This window comes from Phocoena sinus, chromosome 18, assembly GCF_008692025.1.
Source record: "Phocoena sinus isolate mPhoSin1 chromosome 18, mPhoSin1.pri, whole genome shotgun sequence".
Taxonomy (NCBI): domain Eukaryota; kingdom Metazoa; phylum Chordata; class Mammalia; order Artiodactyla; family Phocoenidae; genus Phocoena; species Phocoena sinus.
Genome location: NC_045780.1, coordinates 69,384,372 through 69,409,540, shown reverse-complemented (window position 1 = coordinate 69,409,540; position 25,169 = coordinate 69,384,372). Strand labels below are relative to the sequence as shown.

The 25,169-nt window shown below is 36.5% G+C and overlaps 1 protein-coding gene across 3 annotated transcripts in view; it reads right to left on the bottom strand.

Moving 5' to 3' along the window:
- Window positions 1-25,169, bottom strand: part of PCCA (propionyl-CoA carboxylase subunit alpha) — a 355,051-nt gene that overhangs the window by 111,347 nt on the left and 218,535 nt on the right. For all 3 annotated transcript variants that reach the window (XR_004346661.1, XM_032611119.1, XM_032611120.1), the window contains one exon: window positions 14,703-14,805. Coding sequence is in view for 2 of the 3 variants with exons in the window: in XM_032611119.1 (XP_032467010.1) it covers window positions 14,703-14,805 (103 nt within the window). In the remaining variant the exon portion in view is untranslated. The remainder of the gene's footprint in view (window positions 1-14,702; window positions 14,806-25,169) is intronic.

Genomic DNA, 25,169 nt, shown 5'->3' with positions numbered 1-25,169 from the left:
TGCAGTGAAGGAATTAAACACTATCATATGACAGCAAGTAACTAAGGGGTCACTTTAGAGACCTAAGATCTGTTCCTGCTCCTCAGGTAAAAACAACAATGAAGACAAAACAAAACAGTAACCATAACCAAAAAACCTCTCAACTTCCCCAGAAACAGTAACAATCTGATTTCAAACATGAGTTTACTAAAAATATGACACAAATTTATTCATTCATAACAGTGATCAAGGTACAGAGTCTATTAATTCTCACAAGATATCGACTTAAGCACAATTTAGGCTTTCTAAAAATCTGTCAATCAACACTATTCTCTAGACCATACTTGTAAACTGCTCTGATAAGAGATGGCTAGAATAACAAACAACTCAGAACATTAGTACCACACAATAAATGCTGTGTAGCTGACTCTACATTTTAAATCTCTCTACTATCCATCCATTTTTCTCCCACTGCCATAATAACCATCGTTGAGGTTACTAGTACCTCCTACCTGCATTCTGCCTGAGTAGATGCTAACAGGTCTCCTTCACTCTACACTCCTCCAAGCTATTCTGCATAATGCAGGCAGATTGATCTTTCTCGCAGGCAACTCTGATCAGTTTCCTGAGGGAAGGCCTCCTCTGGTTCTCCCTGCCCTCCAGATAAATCCAGACCATTGAACACGGCTCACAGATTTCCACAACGTCAGGTCTCTGCTTGCTTCATTACGGCCTTTTCCTTCACATATCTCCTCTCACCACCCTCCCTCCCTGCCACCAGGTCCCCTACCTTCAAGCTTTCCACATCCCAGCCACATATCAATGCTTCCAGTTCCTCAGACACCTCACACAATCTTTTAGCCCTTTTTATACTTTGTACATCTGTTTTCAAACTCTGACCCCCGCCTAGCCCACCCTCCACCCGCCTTCTGTAGGACTCAGCTTGGCCTTTATTTCCGCCCTAAGGCTGCACACAGCCACCTCCACTTCCAGGTTAGGGCTCCCCCAGCTGTTCTCTGCAGTGCCCGCCTCCCCCTGTCATGACTCACTCATTGTCTACCTGACACAGCCTTTGTCCTTGCCACCCTCCACAGGTGACAAATTCTACAAGGAGTCAGACATCATCTCTCCTGATTATTACTAATTCTTCAGGACCTATGTCATTTGAGATACTTAATAAACAGCTATTAAACTATGTTACAACTAAATGATAAACGTATAGTGGCTACAAATACACTGAAATTCATTTAATGGTCGAGTCACTCAGCAAAGGCACTTTAACTGTTTGCTTCACCATTCATTGTATTTATAAATAAGTTTGAGGGGCCAAAAAGAATAACTTCCAATAAATTTTTGTGGTAGAAATTTTACCCATAACAGACTACTAGACTACTACGGATTATTTATAAGGGCTTATAAAATTGAACTGAACTCAACCTGAATATCTGCTGTCAACATTCAAAGTTCTATTCCAAATAAAATTCTTCAGAAAGTGGCTGAAACCAGGCGATAATACTAAAAATCACTTGAAGTCTTAATTATAGTATTTGCCAACCCTAATATGATAACAACTGATAACATTTAGTGATTTTCATTTCCAAAGTAGCTGGCTTTTGTAACTTTTTTTTCTTCATTCAGTAACATAAGAAGTTACTTGACTCTTGAGCACACCATGACTGAGTCATTCAAGAGGGTACAGGGCAACTGTGTACCCAATCAGACAAGCAATTTTCCAGATTACATGAGCAGGAGCCTCACCTCTTTATGAAATGCAGTCCTATGGTTCAAAAGAGCATTGCCAGACCCACTGAACAAGGTGGCATTTAAAAAGTAAACAGATCAAGCTGTGCAAGGTTACTCTTCAGACTTGATTCTTCTACAACCTCGTTTATCTGAACCCTTCCTATCAGACATCAAGCTGATCTGGATGAGTTCGCTTTGAAAGGATATTCTTGGGAGTTCCCTGGTGGTCTAGTGGTTGGGACTTGGCGCTTTCACCGCTGTGGCCTGGGGTTCAATCCCTGGTTGGGAAACTGAGATCCCGCAAGCCACGCAGAGCAGCCCACACCGCCCCCCTCCTCCGCCAAAAAAGAAAGGATATTCTTTAGCCTGAAGTAAACAAGTCACATTGAAAAGCAAGTTAGTTTTGGACCTTCTTCCTGAAACCAAGAGGAAGGGAGAATAATTCCATTCTACCAGTGATGTTTCAGGACCAATGAAGTTACTACGAATTCTGGGACACTGAGCAAAACTTCTGGAATGAGCTCTCACTACCTTTTGCTATTTAGCAAAACATACACGTCTCTAACTCTTCTATGTAGTCATCTCTCTGGCTAGTTTATAGACCTAAAGAAGGAAAAATGAGAGGCTACTGGAGGGGTGTCCAAATCTACTCTGACTCAGCTTCTTTTCTCCCACCCATGGTACAGTCCATTCTTTGCTTTTTCCAGTTTCTTAATTCAGATTAGATCAACCTCTTAACACAGCCTATTAAGTGATCTCCAGCAACTATCTCCAAGTTCAGCGTGCTAGCTAAAGGAGTTTCAGTAATTGCACTTGAGGTACTTATATGTGTAACACCAGGGTTCTTTATTCAGTGAGCCAGCTGCTCATCTACTTCCCTGGATGGCCCAAGCATTGCAGAAGTTTCGTGGTAGGTGACTAAAATTCCATTATTTCAACAGTCTCATATCTTCCAGACCCTTCCACTGCAAAGTTTTGAAATCCCTTTTTTTTGGGGGGAGGAGGTATTCGGTAATACATATACAGGGTTCAAAATTCAAAAAGTACTAACAAGACATCTATTAATAGTATATGGTATGTATCCTTCTTACTTCTGTCATGGGGTCAGCCATCCAGCTCCCAATTCAAAGGCAACCACAATTATTAGTTTCTTGTGGTTCCTTCCAAAGATATTTTATACACATAACAGCATAAACATATACATTATTTTTTACACAAAAGTATACTGCTTCTGTTACTTAATATATCAGCACATACGGAACATTCAAATCCTTTTTAATGGCTATACAATAGTTCAAGAATATGGATGTACTTACACACACTGTAAGTATGTACTATACTTATTTAATTATCCCATTTTGATGGGCATTTCAGTTGTCTCCAGTCTTCTGCTGTTACACACAATATACTGCTATGAACATACTTGTGTATCTCCCACATGTGAATATATCCTGTAGTATAAATTCACTGTCAAATTGTTCTCCATGGAGGCTTTTATCAATTTATACACCTACCAATAATATATGTGGGCCTATTTTCCTACAACCTAATAAAATCAGAAATTATCAAAATTTTCATGTTTGTCAAAATATAGGTGAAAAATAGTATTTTAACTTGAATTTCTCTGTATAGTTTAGCACATTTTGTCATTATGCAGGAGCCATTTATATTTCCTTTGCTACAAATCATCTTTGAACATTTTTTGTCTGGGTGGTTCGTCTTTTTCATATTGATTTGTAAGAGTTCTTTATACACTAAGAACACTCCCCTTTTGTCACTAAAATAAGCTACAAACTTTCCCTCTCGTCTGCTGACTTCTGTATTGGCTTTACTTATGATGGTTTTATAGTTTTAGCAGAAAAATTTAACATTTTTTTTAGCATTACCTTGACTTATCTTCTCAGTAATTTTTCTCTCAAATGGACAAGTAATTTTATCAGGAAAACAAATGTTTTTGCCGAAGTGAAAGTATTCCATTTTTATACATTATGTGTTTCCATTAAAAAAATCCATTAACAGAAAATATTTTCCTCAAATAGGATAATATTTTTTGTTGTTTTGTCTAGGACAGCTTTAAAAACTGGGGGGGGAAAGGTCCAAGTGAAAAAATTACCTAATAAGAGAAGTAGATAACGTGATCATAACACTGAATTACTGTCACAAGAAAAAAAATGAAATATTTTAAATATAAAATATTGCATAACCTTGAAAACTTGCTTCAATTTTCTATCATTTATCATGCACTATAAGTAAATTTCCTAAATAGGATTGTAGTCTTTTATTATAAGCCTCTAACAGTACTATGGTATTCATTTTATTATTATTATTTTTGCTGCTCCGTGTGGCATGTGGGATATTAGCTTCCCAACCAAGGATTGAACCCTTGCCTCCTGCAGTAGAAGTGCGGAGTCCTAACCACTGGACCGTCGGGAATTCCCCACTCTGGCATTCATTTTAAAATGCTACTACAAAAATGTTCTTTTCTTTTTCTGTTTGCCTACTGTGCACTTAAGCCATAGATAAATTTTTATTAAAAAGTCTACCATAGATATAAATGTAATAGTTATCTGACTTTGTTTGTTACTGTCCTTTTTATGTTCAAGAGTCTATTCTAAAAATTGACCATAGAGGCAAAGGGACAGATATAATAATGTTTTTTCCCTAAGAAGGGTATTTGAAAATTATTTCTTTAAAAGAACAACCATGATTCTTACCATGTCCCTATACAAATTCCAGTAACTGCATGATTTAGCATTACTCTCTACAAATGGGATAAAAGAAACAGATGACGTACAATGCAGGTATAAACTCTACTGAAGATACATTTAAGGTTCTTTTCATTAATATTTGAAAACATAAAGAAAATGTTAATTTGTGCACAAGATTATTCATTGGTATACACTAAGTTCATTTAATTCTTCATCTTTATGAAAATGTTACATAAAAATACTTAAATAGCTCTACTTAAAAGCACAATTTCAAAATGTTCTCTGAATATCAAAACAAACTCTGGTGGAATGTTTTCTTAGTCAAGAAATCTAGAACAAAATGCATGGTGGTAGAACAAATGGGAAAGGGTTGGCTATATTAGAGAAAGAAAAACCTCAAACAATGCATATATAATTATTTCTTGTTATGCATCCATATGTAATTATTATTTTTTATTCTTATGTTCATCACCATATCCTTTCTTTGAGAAGAAAAATACAGGTTGGTAATTTCAATGATATGACTACTACAAAACATTTCCCTCCCTCCACCACAAGCATCTAAAGTTGAGACAATTTTACATCAACCAAAATGAACGTTATTGAAACAAAATGAAAGCACAAACAAAATCTTTTAGATGCAAAAAAATCTTACCTATTTCAAACCTTGTATGGCTCTAAAAAATTATTACTTACTTGGACAAGACTGTAAAATCACCACTGAAAATCAATATTTTGAATTTTAACATAATTTGAAAAATACGTTAACATCTACAAGAGGTAATAAGATACTAAAAATGCTTTCTGAGAGTTACTCTTAACCAGTATCTCTAATTGTATATTTTGTAAAACTGTACACTGTGTAATACTGTGTGATTCGTTCATGTCCTTGCAATGCCTTCCATGCTTCCTTTAAATGGTATGACTTGAGCCTCAATGTTCAACAATCACAAGGACAATTCCTCTCATCATGTGACAAAACTGTTCTGGCTAGAAGTGTATTATTCCTTATATTAACAAAGATTTATCCACGTCTGACAGAGCTAATTTTCCATGTCAGTGCTACTATTTCTCAGAATTTTCTCTAGCAAAACAACTTCGTAAAGTTAGATACAGAGAGGTACTAGTTCACAGGCCTTGGAATCATACTGACCTGCGTTTAATCTTAGATTCTACACTCCCAAGCTGTGTGACTTCAGCTACCTTACTTAGTATTTCTGAACCTCAGTTTCCAACTCTTCTGTAAACTAAGGCTAATAACGTCTACCTTGTGGCTTACCACTATCCCATTTAGAACAACATATGTAAAGTGTCTACCACAGTGCTTGAGACAAGGAACATACTCAATAGAATAGACCACAGTAATCAGTTAACTCATGAAAATACCTTTGAATAGGCTAAAGTAAGTATCAAAAACAATACTACAACTACAATAAGACAGGGAAATCCTTTTCTCACTCTACTATTTCTGGAAAATAAATAACAATAAAGAAAAATACTCCCATAATAAAAAACTAAAATTATCTATAAAAGATGTCTGATTTTTCAACAAGCTTTGCTCTCCCATGCCACCATGTCCCAATGTTTTTCCTCACCTTCTTATACTCTGATTTAGAGGCAAATCCTGGCTTATGTATAAATCATGTTCTAAATGGTTATTCATTAGTCATCTCTGCCATCTAGAACTTCTTCATCTCCTCCTACATCTTTTCTTTCCCCCAGGCAGCTGAGTCCTTAGCTCTCTCTTTCTCATGGATTTAATTATTAATTAGTTGAAGGCACCTCCATTAAAGCATTTATCTCTGTATTTTAATCACTTTCAAGTCTCCTTTACCATCATAAACAGAGACTGTTTACGTAGATATCTCTAAGGTAAACTGCCATTAATTCATCTTTTCTCCCCCCCAACGCAATACCATGTTCGTATTAGCAAATTTTCACTGCTTCCTTGGGATGGATATCTAGATGTAGAATTACTAGACTGGAGAATATCAATGTTATCAAATTATTTTCAGAAAGGGTAAACAAACATATACTATTTAATTTGTCTTTTAGTTGCTGACATCTAGCCCAATAACTATTATTTGGAAAGATTATTATCTGAAATATTATTTAAAAGGTAAAATATATCCACCACAGTAACAAGGATATAAATAAGTCTAAAAATACTTAAATATTCATGATAAAATACTCATGAGAGAACTGAGTCAAGGTTCTGGATAACCCAGATGTTTAACCTTTTGAGGAAATGCGAGATTGTTTTCCAAAGTGGTTGTACCATTTTACACTCCTACCAACGGTGTATGAGGGCTCCAATTTCTCTACATCTTCATCAGTATTTGTTATTATCTGACTTTCTTATTATAGCCATTCTAGTGGGTGTGAGGTGATATCTCATTGTGGTTTTGACTTGCATTTCCCTGATGACTAATGATTTTGAGCACCTGTGCATTTGCTTATTGGCAACTGGATATTTTCTTTCAGAAATGTCTGTTTAGGTTCTTTGCCCATTTTTATATTGGGTTGTCTTTATTATTAAGTTTTAAGTGTTCTTTAAGTACTTTAAATACAAGTGCTTCACTGGATATATGATTTGCAAATATTTTTTCCCATTCTGCGGTTTGTCTTTTCAATTTCTTGTTAGTATTCTTTGAAGCAAAGTTTTAAATTTTGACAAAGATCAATTTATCTATTTTTTTCTTTTATTGCTTATGCTTTTGGTGTCAAATCTAAGAAACCAATGCCACATGCAAGGTCATGAAGATATACCCCTATGCTTTCTTCTAAGTTTTGTTGCTCTATTTACATCATTTATCCATTTGGGGTTAATGTTTTTTCTTTGGGGGGGGAGCGCTGTGTTGGGTCTTAGTTGCACCACGCAGGATATTTACTGAAGCATGCGGGATCTTTTGTTGTGGTATGCAGGCTTCTCCCTAGTTGTGGCATGCGGGTTTTCTCTTCTCTAGTTGTGGAGTGCGGGCTCCAGAGCACGTGGGCTCTTTAGTTTGTGGCACGCGGGCTCTCTCGTTGAGGTGCGCGAGCTCAGTAGTTGTGGAGCGCGGGTTCAGCTGCCCCGTGGCATGTGGGATCTCAGTCCCCCAACCAGGGATTGAACCCGCATCCCCCGCACTGGAAGGTGGATTCTTTACCACTGGACCACCAGAGAAGTCCCTTGGGTTAATTTTTTTATATTAACTCACTACGAGGTAGGAACCCAACTTCATTTTTCTACATATGGATACCCAATTGTTCCAGCACCATTTGTTGAAAAGATTATACTTTCCCCACTGAATTATTTTGGCACCTTCGTCAAAAATCACTTGACCATACATGTACGGATTTGCTTCTGGATTCTCATTTTTATTCTACTGATCTGTATGTTTCTTTACGCAAATACTACACTGTCTTGATTTCAAGACTATTTTGTAATAAGTTTTGAAAGGGGGAACTAAGTTCTCCAACTTTGTTCTTTTCTTCAAGATTATTTTGGCTATTCTGGACTCCTTACATTTCTATCTGAATGTTAAGAGTATCACCTTGCCAATTTCTGACAAAAATAAAGCTTGGATTCTGATAGGAATTACACTGAATCTGTAGACCAATTTGGGAAGTACTGCCATCTTAATATTTAGTCATTTAATTCATGAATATGAAATGTTCTCTATTTATTTGGATCTGATTTTTCAATAGTTTGTAGTTTTCACAGTATAGGTTTTGCATTTCTTTTGTTAAATTTACTCCTAAGTATTTTATTCTTTTGATGCTCTTGTTAATGAAATGGTTTCCATAATTTTATTTTTGGATGGTTCACTGAAAGTGCATAGAAATACACTTGATTTTTATATATTTATTTTGTATCCTGTACCCTTGCTAAATTTGTTTACTATTTGTAGTAGTTTCTTAATGGGTTTCGTAGAATTTTCGACATACAACAACATATACTCTGCAGAGATTTTTTTATAATATTCAGCAATTATAGTTGGTTTGCTGCCGTTCCAGAAGTGAATCTTTGCCCTTTAACTTTTTTTTTTTTAATTTATTTTTGGCTGCCCTGGGTCTTCGTTGCTGCGCACAGGCTTTCTCTCTAGTTGCTGCGAGCAGGGGCTACACTTCGTTGTGGTGCGTGGGCTTCTCATTGCGGTGGCTTCCCTTGTTGTGGTGCATGGGCTCTAGGCATGCGGGCTTCAGTAGTTGTGGTGCACGGGCTCAGGAGTTGTGGCTCGCGGGCTCTAGAGTGCAGGCTCATTAATTGTGGTGCACGGGCTTAGCTGCTCCGCGGCATGTGGGATCTTCCAGGGCCAGGGATTGAACCCATGCCCCCTGCATTGGCAGGCAGATTCTTAACCACTGCACCACCAGGGAAGTCCCGCCATTTAACTTCTAATATAAATTTTACCAATACAAAACTTACTTGAAGTTGAAAGAAAGAAAGGATTGTGACTGTAATTTAAAATGGTAGCAAAGTTTTATGCCTACCAAAAAGTTAGCTTTTGACCTTTCTATAAGAAGCAAAAAAAAAAAAAGAAAAAAAAATATTTAGGAAAATAAACTGAGAGTTTTTTAAAAACCCAATTATTATTTTCCTTGACCTTAATACTAAATGTTATTTTAAATCATTTAGATTTTTCTTCATAACCATTAGCACAAAAATTACACTGATATGCCAAAATTCAATAGTCTAAAGATTCTGGTTATTCTTAAGAAGCAGTTTACAAGGTCCGTAGAAAAATGTCTATCAGGGCTTCCCTGGTGGCGCAGTGGTTGAGAGTCTGCCTGCTGATGCAGGGGACATGAGTTCGTGCCCCAGTCCGGGAAGATCCCACATGCCGCGGAGCGGCTGGGCCCGTGAGCCATGGCCGCTGAGCCTGCGCGTCCAGAGCCTGTGAGAGGCCCGCGTACCGCAAAAAAAGAAAAATGTCTATCAGTGGATCACTGTAACAAAGAATATCTAATTCAATATCGAGGATCATATATAACTTTTTCTAGTTTATTAGTAGTTAACATGAAATATTGGACAAAAAAATTTTTTCAGTGCATGTACAGTGCTCATTTTTTCATCCTTGGGAAGGCCAAATTCCTAAGCTAATTTTCTTCACATCAAGAGTACTCTGACATTTTTCTTCAAAGTGAATTGTCTTCAATATGAATTTAGTCCATCATCTTTAAGATAAACACATTATTCTTTTCTTTTATCCTGAACTATTTTGAGCAGTTTTGTGTTATGCAGAATAAAAGAGAAGTGGAAAACATCTTGGGAATCCAGAAGGGAATCATGAAAATATTATAGATAAAAAATCAATTTATTTTTTACATTTATGAGTTTATCATCTTAATAAGCTACATAATATTACAACTTTGTATTTACCAGGTCATATACTTCTTAATTCTGCTATTCATTCTGACACTTGTATTCAGTTAGAATAAAAACCTAAAACACATAAAATACTTTATCTTCTACTGCTTCTTCATTGCTTTCTTTATTTCCCCAAATTTTCATCCTCCCTACTTTAAAACTTTTTTCACTAAAATACTAATTTGCATTGGTTTGTATCAAATTTGTAATGAATTGTGACAAAAGGTGTCAAAATTTTCTTCCTTTTAAAGGCTAAATAATATTTCATTTCATGTATGTAACATATTTTATTTACCCATTCACTTGTCACTGGACCCTTGGCTTGCTTCCACCTCTTGGCTGTTGTGAATAAGGCTGCTAATCATGAGTGTGCAAATATCTCTTCAAGACCCTGCTTTCAATTTTTTGGATAAACACCTAGCAGTAGAATTGCTGGATCATATGATAGCTCTACTTTTAATTTTTTTGAAGAACCACAATACTGTCTTCCACAGCAGCTGCACCAAGAGTGCACAAGGGTTCCAGTTTCTCTCCTCCTCACCAGCACTTATTATTTCCTGGAGTTTTTGTGTTTTTTTTTTTTTCCTTCTTTTTTTAATGGTGGCCATCCTAACTGCTGTGAGTTATCTTCAATTATAGTTTTGATTTGTGTTTCCTTAATGATCAGCAATGTTGAGCATCTTTTCATGTGCCTGTTGGTCATCTGTATATCTTCTTTGGAGAAATGTCTATTCAAGTCTGTTGCCCATTTTTAAATCAGGTTGTTTCTTTGGCTGTTGAGTTCTTTATATATTCTGAATAATATGGAACTATATCACATATATGCAAATATTTTCTCCCATTCCATGGATTGCCTTTTCACTCGTTGCCTTTGATGCACAAAAGTTTTAAATTTTGATGTACTCTAACTTAAGTATTTTTCTTTTGCTGCCTATACTTTTGATATCATACCCAAGAAATTATCATCAAATCCAACATCATGAGGATTTTCTCCTATTTTCTTCTAAGAGTTTTACAGCTTTAGCTTTTACATTTAGGTCTTCAATAGATTTTGAGTTAATTTTGCATGAGGTGTAAGGTAAGGGTCCAACTTCATTCTTTTGCATGTGGATATCCACTTTTCCCAGTACTATTTGTTGAAAAGACTGTCCTTTCCTTATGGAATGGTCTTGGCACTCCTGTCAAAAATCACTTGATTTTAGGGACTTCCCTGGTGGCACAGTGGTTAAGAATCTGCCTGCCAATGCAGGGGACAAGGGTTCGAGCCCTGGTCTGGGAAGATCCCACATGCCGCAGAGCAACTAAGCCTGTGCGCCACAACTACTGAGCCTGCACTCTAGAGCTGGTGCTCCACAATAAAAGAAGGCACCACAATGAGAAGCCCTCGCACCGCAACAAAGAGCAGCCCCTGCTCGCCGCAACTAGAGAAAAGCCCGCACAGAGCAACAAAAACCCAATGCAGCCAAAAATAATAAATAAGTAAATAAATAAATTTATTTTTTAAAAAATCACTTAAAAAAAAAAATCACTTGATTATATATCCAAGGGTTTATTTCTGGCTCTCAATTCTATTCTGTTGGTCTATGTGTCTGTCTTACTAGTATACCACAGTTTTGATTACCACAGTTTTATAATAAATTTTGAAATCAGGAAGTGTGAGCTCTCCAACTTTGTTCTTCTTTTGCAAAATTGTTTTAACTATTTGGGGTCCCTTGAGATTCCATATGAATTTCTGGATTTTTCTTCTATTTCTGCAAAAACTCAGTTGGGATTTTGATAGGGATGACACTGAATCTGTAGATCACTTTGGATAATATTAACATTTATAGCAACATTAAGTCTTCCAATACATGAACATGAGATGGCTTTTCATTTATTTGTGTCCTCTGATTTCTTTCAGCAACATTTTGTTATTTCCAGTGTACAAGTCTTTGTCCTCTACGTCTTAAGTTTACTCCTAAGTAATCTTATTCTTTTTGGTGCTATTGTAAATTGAACTGTTTTTGCTTTGTGTATTTTTAAATCTTACATAAATGGTATCATTAAGTATATATATTTTTCACAATTTTCTTTTTCACTGTGATTATGGTACGTGAAATGTTTCACTATTATTATGGCACACTGAAGTGTAACAACATGTACAAGAAAGACACATGATACCTTCAGGACAGCTGTCACTGCTAGGGAGGAAGAGGCAGATGGGATGATGTAAAGAAGAGATTTAGCTGTATCTAGGGGTGTTTTTCTGTTGTAATAGGAGACCTATATAGCAGATTTGTACATTTGCTATATTTTCCTCATTTGAAATACCTTATAATTTTTAAAAAGTTTTTAATAAAAGAACTTTAGAAAACATGAACACATTACTGTGAGGTAAACAAATATGTACTACCTCTTTGGTCATTAACCTGGACTGTCACCTCTAGACTGATTAATTTTCTGTTGATGTGGCAGAGGGTGACACTATTCAGCTTGTATCCTTTCATAATACTGATGTCAAATGAAGTTCAGTCCAAATACAGTTAGGAAAATTCAGGGCTATACTATCAGTAATACTCCATTTTTATCAGGTTTGATGCTTCTGATAGTAGCTAAGCCAATACATACAGGAAGTAGTTTTTGATACTATATATCAAGGTGGATATTTTCCAGGGAAATTTTTAATGCATTAATTTTGATGTGTTTTTTAAATAAACCTACTTTCTTCATGAGCTAAAAAGTAAAACGGGGTAATTCTACAGGAAAAATTCAAAAGACACCACTTGAGCTGTCAAGCCAATGGTCTCTAGCTTTCCAACACGGAATCTTCTGAAACAAGCCCAAAGAAATAACAGCTCTAAGAAGTAATCTGGGCAGTTTTCTTATTAAGGCAAGACACTGCTTAGAGAAACATTGTATCGGAGTATCAGATTAAGAATAACACGTCAGTGGTGACTCAGTACAGAGCTGAAAATTATGCTAAAGTCTACATTTTTGTAGAGTTAACCTTCCCTGAGGAAAATGCTACATTATAATATTTTTTACTATTCAATACATGTAATTTGTTACTCAACCTGATGTACAGTTAAGTGTCCACTTACAAAGCTATTTTTTAAAATACTCGGATAGAAAGGAGGAACATAAAGAATCACATAAATTCATACAAAATCTATCATAAGACCACTGTTTAACTCTATCATAGTTTTCGTTTTAAGACAGTTGAGCGAAATATCTTTTAGTAACAAATGCTTTAGCAATTTTGGCATACAGAATGAATCACAAAATTTAAAGACAACCAAGGAGACCACCCTTAATTCAGGAATTAATCTCATTTACTTGTGACTCTGATGATCACATAGAATGTCACCTTCTCCAGTGTAACAGCCTCATACTTAACCTAGCACACGGTAGGCATGTAATAAGTATTTGCTGAATAAATGAATTCTCATTAATTCTTTTTTTTTTTTTTTTTTTTTTTTGGTACGCGGGCCTCTCACCGTTGCGGCCTCTCCCGTTGCGGAGCACAGGCTCCAGACGCACAGGCTCAGCGGCCATGGCCCACGGGCCCAGCCACCCCGCGGCACGCAGAATCCTCCCAGACCGGGGCACGAACCCATGTCCCCCACATCGGCAGGCAGACCCCCAACCACTGCGCCACCAGGGAAGCCCTCATTAATTCTTGATGCAGTGTTTTCTACCTGGGATCAAGAATCTGCCATATACTTCGAGCCTCTCTGGGTGTTGTTTCAATGAAATTATATTATTTTGATTTTCATATCCTGCTTAAATCTTTTGATGAAAAGTCATTTTCCCCCCAATAATATGACATTTCAATGCAACTTAGCCATGAGAGGAGAAATGTAGATTAATATTCATTATACTAACTTATATACTACATATAATGAACATATAATATCCATTATACTAACTATATAACTATATAGCAGCTTCTGTGGGTTCATGCTGAAAGTATAAAAGGACTCAAGTTATAATAGTAACTCTTGGGAATTTCCTGGTGGTCCAATGGTTAGGACTTGGCACTTTCACTGCTGGTGCTCAGGTTCAATCCCTGCAGGGAACTAATATCCCACAAGCCATGTGGCCCAAATAAATAAATAAATAAAAATAAAACAGTAACACCTCATGGTATTTTTCTGGCAATCTTAAACCACAGAATTTAAACTTGTCATTCATACCACAGAAGATCAATCTTAAACTAAAGCAGTTCTGTCATGGATACTATCCAAGGCGTTTAAGTTCTTCTAGACAAAAGGAATGTCACTGTCAGGTAAATTTAGCCTAAAGAATGTCTCACAACATGAAATCTCAAGAAAATGTTATATGAGGCTTCAGATTACTTGTTTTAAAAGAAACACAGGAAAAAAAAAAAAAAAAGAAACACAGGGCTTCCCTGGTGGCACAGTGGTTGAGAGTCCGCCTGCCGATGCAGGTGTTCGTGCCCCGGTCTGGGAAGATCCCACATGCCGCAGAGTAGCTGGGCCTGTGAGCCATGGCTGCGGAGCCTGAGTGTCCGGAGCCTGTGCTCCGCAATGGGAGAGGCCACAACAGTGAGAGGCCCACATACCGAAAAAAGAAAAAAAAAAAAAAAAAAAAAAGAAACACAGCTATCATACATTTGGAATTATCATTAAAGATGCTCTTCTCTATAACAAAGGCAAAAGTATTACTTTTCAATAACAAAAGAAAAATGAATCAGGTGTCAGGAAGTGGGTTTAAAATGTGGCTAAGTCTGGGAATACATTTCCTCTTTAACATAAGAGACAAAAATTTCCATTTACATTCAGCTTCCTAAAGAAGATGAAACAGATACATAGCTATGTCGTAGATTCAAAAGATGAGACTCATGGGATGTGTTAAAAATTGTTTTAAATATTCACAGGTAATTTCAAGATTATCAAAAATGAAAAAATAAAACTCACAGAGAATGTTGGCCCACTGATGGATGCTACGACAGTATAAACTTCATCATGCAATTTTACTGAGAGCTCCCAGTTGGCCACTTGTGGTTTTACAATAGGCACTCTGAAGTAGAAAGAAAAGAAAAGAAAAAGAGTTAATAATTTTATATTATTCTCTCTCAGTAAACTGATTTTCCTTTGACATTAAGTGTGCAGAGTAAAACTGCCAAACACTGCATTTCAGAACATTCTATTCTTGGAAAAAAGCTTTAATATGGAAACTAGAGAGATTAAAACCAAAAAAGAACACACACACACACACACACACACACACACACACACTCCAAAGACAACAGCAGTCATTCTGAAATAATTGTGGTACCATCACCTCGTCTATGAATTTGAGCTGCTTAATTTTGACAGTCCTTCAAAAATTAACCTCCTTTAAGCAATGCTAATTTCTTTTCACTATTTGGTCATTGTTCAAGACTGTTTTTAAAACCTTACAATGCTAAGCTTTTCTTTTTTTCAGGTTGAGTTATAATTCGTATGCAAAAAACTGCACATGTATACAATTTGATGCATTTGGACATATTTATTCACTCATGTTACCATCACCACAATCAAGGTAATAAACATATCCATCACCTCCAAAAGTTTCCTTGTGTCCAATTGTTTTGTTTCAGTTTCTTGTTTGTTTGTTTGTCTGGGTGAGAAAACAACATCAGTGATGCTAGTCTTAACACACAGGTCTTTTCCTGTGAATGATCAATATTATGTGCTCCAGAAAAATTGGGACAAGCAGCCAACAAAAAACATTTTTGGAATACAAATGTTTCTCCCCAATTTTTAAAGTAACAAAATTTTAATGATTTCTGAATTAACCTAATTTAAGTATGGCATATTTACATTATTTATAGTTGTGAAGTAATACTGACTAAGCACTAAACATGCAGTATCAAGACTCTGGCTTAATTCTTAGTTCTAAAAAAATGTTGCAGGCTACATTTTTTTTTTTTTTTTTTTTTTTTTTTTTTTTTGCAGTACACGGGCCTCTCACCGCTGCGGCCTGTCCCGTTGCGGAGCACAGGCTCCGGACGCGCAGGCTCAGCGGCCACGGCTCACAGGCCCAGCCGCTCCGCGGCATGCGGGATCCTCCCAGACCGGGGCACGAACCCGCGTCCCCCGCATCGGCAGGCAGACTCCCAACCACTGCGCCACCAGGGAAGCCCCAGGCTACGTTTTAATATAACACCCCCCTGAATTTCAAACGAGTCTCTGTGTAGTCGATAAAAAAAAAGTCACAGTCAAAAAAAAAATTATGATTAGAATCAAATCACCTCTAGTCACGATGTCTAATGGAGGATGATTAGTAAGTTTAGGTGAATATTTGTATTCAGCACACTACTTACTGAATTATTTTCTGAAGATGAAGAAAAGGTTTTTAATACTACACAGATAAAAATTAAAGTTTAAAAAAATGCATAAACAAATCAAGACTAATGCACACTGTAGGTCTGGAAGATTCTTTTTTGGCAATTTGAAGAGGATTGTTTCAGAGGACAGAGCTTCATGCATGAGAGCTTGAAAGAACAACAAGGGAGGAGAGAAGAGGGACAGGAAGTGGGGGTAGAGAGAGAGGGAGAAGGCATATGGGGCAGAGAGAAGGGAAAGGAGGAGGGTGACTCTGCGATCCAGGTTGGCCTCTGTTGGCATCTTGTCCACAGGGCATTTGTTTGTTCATGTTTGTCTCCCCCATTGGCCTGTGAGCTCCTAAAAGCCCAAGATCATGCCTTATTTTATATCCCCAAACCTCAGCACAGGCTGGGGAGAAAGGGCTGAGGGGAAAGTGTGAAAGAAGCAGTGGAGCATCCACTAGGTGCCAAGCCCCTCACAGGAGACACCATGTCTCCCCAGGGACACATTGTGAGCCACTGAAGGAGAGCGGGCCTTGAGCTCCCAGGCTCCCCCGGGCTGCCTGGGACTGTGGATGACCTCACTATGCTCACCTGGTACAACTTCAAATGAGGTTAACACCCCATCCTCTCAGGAGTACTGCGATGACAGAAACAACCTCATGGCTAGATTACTGTGCAGCCTGGCTTTCTGGACTCTGCTATCCTCGATAATTAGATCACTCTCCTGTTCAAGACTGTTCCGTGGTTTTCTATTTTACACCAGGTTAAACCTTAATTAATCAACCTATCATTCACGTTTCTTAAAAAATAAGTCCCCACTCTTTGCATTTCATTTTATTTCTGATTATTCTCTGACTTGTATATCCGGCTGGGCCAAGGCCTGAAATTCCTTCACAAACCGAACTGAGCCAAGCTGACATGAGTGGGGTAACCAAGCACAGTGGCTACAAGCTCAGGCGCCAATGACTTGCCGAAGTTGGCAGAAAACCCAGCTCTGTCATTAATCAGCTCTGACCTTGAGCAAAAGTCTGTTTCATTATGTATAAAATTAAGATATAATAGCGTCTGCATCATAGTGATGTACTGAGGATAAGATTAAATAATGCATATAAGTGTTCATTTTTATTATGATGATATACTCCTATACTCTTGTTCTCCCCCATAACTGAAATCCCATTAAGGAAACTTTAGATTCCTTCTCTCTGCTTCTCAAACTAACAGATTTTTCAAAAAGAATATTTATCTTCCTCACCTAATTATAGTACAAACTTCAGTGATCTCCCTTCTATTTAACCTCTAGTATACGCTTAATACTTTTCACAATTCAGTGGCCCAATAAGTCTTTCAAGTAAATGTGGAGCCCAATTTCCCAAGAGGCTTCTTGGGAAGTTGTTGATCCTGACATCCTGTTCAAAAGCAGAACACATTTTCCCACAGAAAGCAATCTTACAGATGGTGGCGAGATGTAGTCGCCACTCTTTGGAACCTAACTACTATTTATTTTTCCACTGTTTTATTTTGATCCACATCTGTTTCATATGTGTTAGAACCTGCCCCAAGAGGACCTGTAGAGAGAGCATAGGCTCCTCTGAGTTGAAATGCTGAGGTCTAATCTCAGCCCGTTCTCTTACTAGCATTGTACCAGCTCATTCAATCCTTTTGAACCAAAATTTCCACACCTGTAAAATAAGGATCAGAGCAGAGTTGGTGAGGTAACAGGGGAAAGCTGCTGCTGCCTCTGAGCACACGACTCCTGAAGCAGTACTTTTCTAACCATATAGAAAGAGGCTTCTCTGTGACAGCAAGACCTTGAGACACTAAGAAAAGACGGACAAACTGTGGAATCTCTTTATATGAGTTCACTCTTCTACAAACAAAGTTTGCTATGATTCCTTCTGGCTTTACATAAGTTTGAAAGTAGTTTGTTTTGTTTTGTTTTTGAATAAAATGGATGGGGTTGAGCATATATGCCCAATATAAATATCAATAAGCTCTACAATAGAAATAAACTATAACTATAAATAAAGATAATAATACATATCAACCTGAAAGTATATGTGCTCTATTTCTGCAAAATTACTGAAACCAGATTAACAAGAATTATTTCAAAACAATGAAATTAACTCCACCAGCACAAACATGTCTATAATGATAGTAATTACCTAAAGTTATATTTTAAATTTTAAAAAAGAATTATATTTCTTCACTAAATCCAAAACAGTCTCAAAGAAGATTTTATGAACAACTCTCTGAAAGGGGGGGTAGGGGTGGGAGTCTTTACTCAACTCACTGTAGTAATGATATACAGAAAACAGCCCCCTCTACTGAAGTGTCTGTCTAGTGAAACAGGCTGCCATCTGATCAAAAATTTCATCTATGTGACTTATTAGTTAACTGGAAAGCTGATACCATTTAAGCTACTACTTCAAAAACAAACAAACAAACCAGTAAAAAGGAATTCACATAAACAGCTACTCACAAAGCAAATCAAATAACAGCTCTTACCCAGACCTGTCCACTTTGATTATCATCAGTCAGCCAAAATGAATATGCTCAATTAAACTAAATTTTTCTACATTTTATGGTAAAAAGCTGTCAACTGACTGTCACAAATGTTAATGCTAATACATTTAAACTTATTGGAATATTTTACTCAAAAAGGTGCAAGGAATACTAACTCAAGTATGTTGCTATTGCATGTCATTTGTTAAAGCAGATTTTGTGTAAACATAACTAACAGCATCTTTAGTTATCAAGGATTATAAGCATCTCAAAACCATAGTGTCAGACACTCAGAAATGCTGGTTTACAATTGTGCCATTACCTATTTAGGAGTGAAACACTGAGTTAAAACAATGTTAGTGGTCAAAGAATCATTAAGCAATCCTTCATCATAACTTTCACAGTGGGTGGTCTGTAAAATGATCAAGAATAATATGCTGCATTCCACGGCTGCAGAGGTCAGCTTCTGCATACAAATCTTTGCAGGAAGAAAAAGGCCTTCAGAAAAGTGGGCCATTCATCTGCACCAAGTTCAGAGAATTTCCAGCATGGTGAAAAGATATGTTATGCAAGCACATAGATGTATTCAGTGGGGGTAGACAGAACCAGCTACATGGAGACTACAAAGGAGCCCTCCCATGGCTCATGAATAAGTCGAGGAAATGATCAGAAAAAAAAGGAGAGAGATGTTTAGACAGATGGCCCACTTAAAATGCCTGAGACAGGGCATAAGCAATTTTAATGAAACTTTAGATCTAGCGTATGAATTGTGTCTTATTTCCTCCAGAAAAAAAAAAAAAACCCAAAGAAGACAAAAATTCAACAATTCGCTGAAAACCCCACTTTTAGCAAGTTGGGATGGAGGAAGAGTTTTATTAGTGTGATAAATTCACATAAAATTCTTCACAGAGCCATCAGCTATCAAAATGAATACACAAAGCATGGAATGAACAGATTAAAAGAATTTTAAACAGAAGTCTACTGCCAAACCAAACAAAAATCTAAGCCTTATTATGTGAGAACTTACAACACTCCAACATTAAAGTTCATCACTGCAGAAGAAAGATAAAAGGAGTATTTTCAGAGAACCTCTTCAAAGCTAGAACTTGTCATAGTGGAGGAACAGACTTCTGACTGTATGCAGTTTAAAATGTGTACAATAGAATGTAGGAGACTGTGTAGAAGAATGTGTATCACAAAACAGTGCTAGAAAGAGTTAAGGAACATTACCAAGTCTGGAGTCTCAGCATTACACAAATGATACCTGAATCTACAAATGGATAGTATGACTTATAATCTCAAACACATTTTAATATTACGCAAACCCTATTTTCTTCTTCCACCAGTAAGGGTTTATGGTTCTCAATTTGAACTTTGGGCACAACTAGTGAAGAAAGACAATGATGGTGGTGATTAACCATCACCCCTGCAGGCCCTAGAGTCCGACTGATTGATCACTGACCACAAAAGCTACATGACCTTTACAAGTTACTATACTCCTTGTGCCTCAGTTTCCTTGTCAGTAAGACAAAGACCATAAGAATACTTAATTCACATGTTGATTAAATGAAATAAAAGGTATAAAATGGTTAGACTGGTGCTTGGCACATAAAGGCTAAATAAGAGACACTATCATCATTCTCATAATTTGGTGCAATAATATCTGAAGTCCACCTCTATTATTTCAACAACCTGTTATTCAATATTAATATACAATTTACATACAGAGAAATTCAAAAACCTTAAGTTCCATCATTTATCTTCCCCACAACAGTTCAACAATAGTGTCACATAAACAAACTTCAAAAATATGCACTCTCGTGTGTGGTTTTTGCCCACTATAATTCTTCTGAGGTTCATTCAGGTTGAATCATTCATTCTTTTTCGATTGCAGAGTAGTACTCTACTGTATAATACAAGCATACTAAAATGCGTTCACCCTTTTGTTGATGGGCATTTGGGTTGTTTCCAGTTTGGGACTCTTATGAACAAAGCCGCTATAATCATTCTTTGTACACGTCTTTTTTGAGGACTTACGTTTTCACTTCTTGTGCGTAAAAAATCTAAGAGTGGAAATTCTACGGTGAACGTATGTTTAATTTTACAAAAACTGCCCAACTGTTTTCCAAAGTACTAAAACATACCTATACTCCCATCAGCAATGGAGTTTGCTCCACAGCCTTGCCACCATTTGCTGCTGTTAGTCCTACTCTAGCCAGACTGGAGGCTGAGAAACCACAACTCTTCATATGCATTTCCCTTAGGACTAATAATGTTGAACACCTACACATTAGTGCTTATTGGCCACTTGTATTCAAGTTTTTGCCCATTTTGTATTAGGATGTTGGCATTATTATTACCGATTTGCAGTTCTTTACTTCAGATAGAAAGCCTTTGTCAGATTTATGTATTATTAATATGTTCTCCCCCTCTGTGGCTTGCTTATTAATTTTCTTAAAAAATCTTACCTTCAAGAGAATTTTTAATTAAAAAATTAATTTTTAATCTTTTACAGCAGTTTAAAGTTTTCAGAAAACTTCAGCAGGAAGCCCAAAGATTTTCCTAAACATACCCTCACTCACCCCACCCGACACAGTATCCCTGTTAATTAACATCCTGCATCAGTACAGTACATCTGTGACAACTGATGAACCAAAGCTGATGCATTATTATTACTAACTAATGTCCATAGGGATCACTGTTTGTGTTGTACATTCTAGGGTCTGAACAAATGTATTAGGACATGTATCTACCATTAAAGTATCATACAGAATAGTTGCACTGCTCTAAAGTATCCCGTGCTCTACCTATTCAACCTCCCGTCCTCACCCCCGCTGAATCCCTGACAACCACTGATCTTTACTGTCTCCACAGTTTTGCCTTTTCCAGAATGTTGTACAGCTAGATTCATACGGAACGTAGCCTTTTCAGATTGGCTTCTTTTCGTTTAGCATTATGCATTTAAGGTTCCTCCATGTCTTTTGTAATTACAGAAGAAATATTCTTTAAGAAAACGCCATCATGCTAGAAGATACAATGATGTCTCATTTTAATTCCTAAAATATGAACTTCTTTTACACCATCAGGAAAATAAATTCTTAAATATAACATATATAATAATTTTTTTAAATTGTAAACAGCTTTAGTGACATAAAATTCACACATCATAAACTGAACTCACCTGAAGTGTACAATGCATTGGTTTTTAGTATATTCACAGAGTTGTGTATCCATCACCACAACCAATTTTAAAACATTTTCATAACCCCAAAAGGAAACTTTGGACCCATTAGCGGTCATTTCACATTTCCCCCTCTGGCCTATGCAGCTACTAATGCACACTCTATTTCTACACTTTGCTTATTCTAGACATTTCATATATAATGAATCATAAAATTTGTAGTCTTTTGTGCCTGCCTTATTTCATTTAGCATAGTGTTTTCAAATTTCACTCCTGTTGTATGAAGTATCTCATTTATTTTTATTACTGAATAATATTCCATTCTATAAATACACCACATTTTATTTAACATTATGTATCTATTAATCACTTCATGGACGTTTCCACTGCCTGCTTATTATGAAAAATGCCCACTATGAACATTTGTATACAACATTCGTGTGGACATATGGGTTATTCTCCCTTGGGTATATATAGCTGAGAGTGGAATAGCTGGGTCATGTGATGCTGTCTTACATTTTGAGAAACTGCCAAATTATTTCCAGGTTTGCATCATTTTACTCATAAATTTCCACCAGGAATGTACAAGTGTCCCAATTTCTCCACATCATCAGCAACACTTTGTTATTGTCTTTTTGATTATAGTCAGCCTAGTGTATGTAAACTGGTATCTCATTTTGATTTTGATTTGCATTTCCCTAATAACTAGTGATGCTGAGCATCTTTTCATGGGCTTGTTGACCATCTGTCTATCTCTGCTGGAAAAATTTATATTCATTCCTTTGCCCATTTTTAAATTGGGTTGTCTTTTTTATTATTGAGTTATAAGAATTCTTTATATATTCTAGACAAAAATCTCTTATCAAATATATGATTTGCAAGTATTTTCCTCCATTTTGTAGGCTGTCTTTTCACTTACTTGATGCTGCCCTTCTAAGAGTTTTGTAGCTTTGCTCTTAGTTTCATGCTTTTTTTAAAAGTTCATTTTTGTGCACAGTGTAGGGAGGGATCCAACTTCAATTTCTGACATGGAGATATCCAGCTACCTCAGCAGCATTTATTGAAAACAATTATTCTTTACCCATTGGATTGTCTTCATAATACCTGTTGAAATCAGCTGATCATACTGTAACAATTTATTTCTGGACTCTTAGATCTATTCCATTGATCAACACATCTACTATTCCTATGCCAGTACCACACTGTGATTACTGTAACTTTGTACTAAGTTTTGAAATTGGGAAGTATGAGTCCCCCAGTTTTGTTCTTCTTTTTTGAGATTGGTTTGGTTATGCTGAATCTCTTGCATTTTCGTACGAATTTTGGAATATGATTATTTCTGCAGAAAAACACAGCTGGGGTTTAATAGGGATTGCATCAAATCTGTATGTCATTAATATTAGGTCCTCTGATCTGTGAATGTGGGATGCTAACCACTTTTGCTAACCATTTATTTATTCAATAATGCTAACCATTTATTTAGCATTTAAATGCTAAATAAATGCTAACCATTTATTAAATGGTTCCATTTATTAACCATTTATTAAATAAATGCTAACCATTCATTAAATGCTAACCATTTATTTATTCATTAAATAAATGCTAACCCATTTATTTAAATTGTCTTTATTTCAACCATTGTTTGGTAGTTTTCGGTACACCACTCTTACACTTCTTTTTTAAAAAACTTTGTGCTTAAGTATTGTATTCTTTTTGGTGCTTCTGTAATATAAAATTGTTTTGTTAATTTTATTTTTGGTTGTAACACCGCTATTGCATAAAAATAAAATTGATATTTATATATCATTCTTATATTCCACAACCTTGCAAAAGTCATTTATTAGTTCTAATAGGTTTTTTTGTGAATTCCTTAAGATTTTCTACATACAAGATCATGTTACCTGCAAACAGAGATAGTTTTACTTCTTCCCCATCCTGATACCTTTAATTCTTCTTGCCAAACTGCCCAAGCTAGGAACTCTAGTACAATGTTGAAAAAAGTAACAGCAAATTTCCTTGTCTTATTCCTGACCATAGCAGAAAAAACATTCAGTTGTATACCACTAAATATGATGTTAGCTGTGGATTTTTCATAGATGGCCTTCATTAGGTTGAGGAAGTTCCTTTCTATTCCTAATTGGTTTTGAGTGTTTTGGTTTTTTCTTTTTTACTAGATTTATTTATTTATTTTGGCTGCACTGGGTCTTCATTGTTGCATACAGGCTTTCTCTCTAGTTGTGGCGAGCGGGGGCTACTCTTCCTTGCGGTGCACGGGCTTCTCATTGCAGTACCTTCTCTTGCTGTGGAGCACGGGCTCTAGGCACACGGGCTTCAGTAGTTGCGGAACGCGGGCTCAGTAGTTGTGGCTTGCAGGCTCTAGAGCGCAGCCTCAGTAGTTGTGACGCACGGGCTTCATTGCTCCGCGGCACGTGAGGTCTTGCCGGACCAGGGCTCGAACCCGTGTCCCCTGCATTGGCAGGAGGATTCTTAACCACTGCACCACCAGGGAAGTCCCTGGTTGAATGTTTTTATCATGAAAGGCTGATGGAATTTGCCAAACGTTTTTCTTGCATTTATTGAAATAATTCTGTGATTTTTCCCCTTTATTAACATGCTTTGTCACATTGTTTTTTGGATGTTAAACCAACTGTGTATACATAGGATAAAACTCACTTGGTTATGGTATATAATCATTTTATATATTCATGAATTTAGTTTGCTAGAATTTTGTTGAGGATTTTTTGCATTAATATATATGAGGGATATTGGTCTTCAGTTTTTTTTTAACATCTTTATCTGGATTTGGTATCATGGTAATACTGGCCATGGAGAATGAGTTGCAAATTTTATCCTTCTTTTCTATTTTTGGAAGAGTTTGTGAAAGATTAGTATTAATTTCTTTCTAAATACTTCACTGAATTCACCAGTGAAGCCATCTAATCCTGGGTTTCTTCTTTCTGGGAAATTTTGTGATGACTAATTCAATCTCTTTCAGGTCTATTCAGATTTTCTATTTCCTCTTGAGTTAGTGTCAGTAGCTTGCATCTTTCTCCAAATTTCTCCATTTTATCGAAGTTGGCATGCAACGGTTCACATTATTTCCTTATAATCCTTTTAATTTCTGTAAGGTCTGTATGTATAATCCCTATTTCATTACTGATTTTAGCTATTTGAGTCTCTTTCTCTCTTGGCCAGTCTACCTAAAAGTTTGTCATTTCTGCTGATCTTTCCAAGGACCAAATTCTGCTTTTACTGATCTCTTCTATTGTTGTTCTATTCTCTATTTCATTTATTTCCTCTCTGGTATTTTCTTCCCTCGGCTTGCTTTGGGTTTAGTTTGCTCTTCTTTTCCTATTTTCCTAAAGTGGAAGATGAGGTGACTGATAT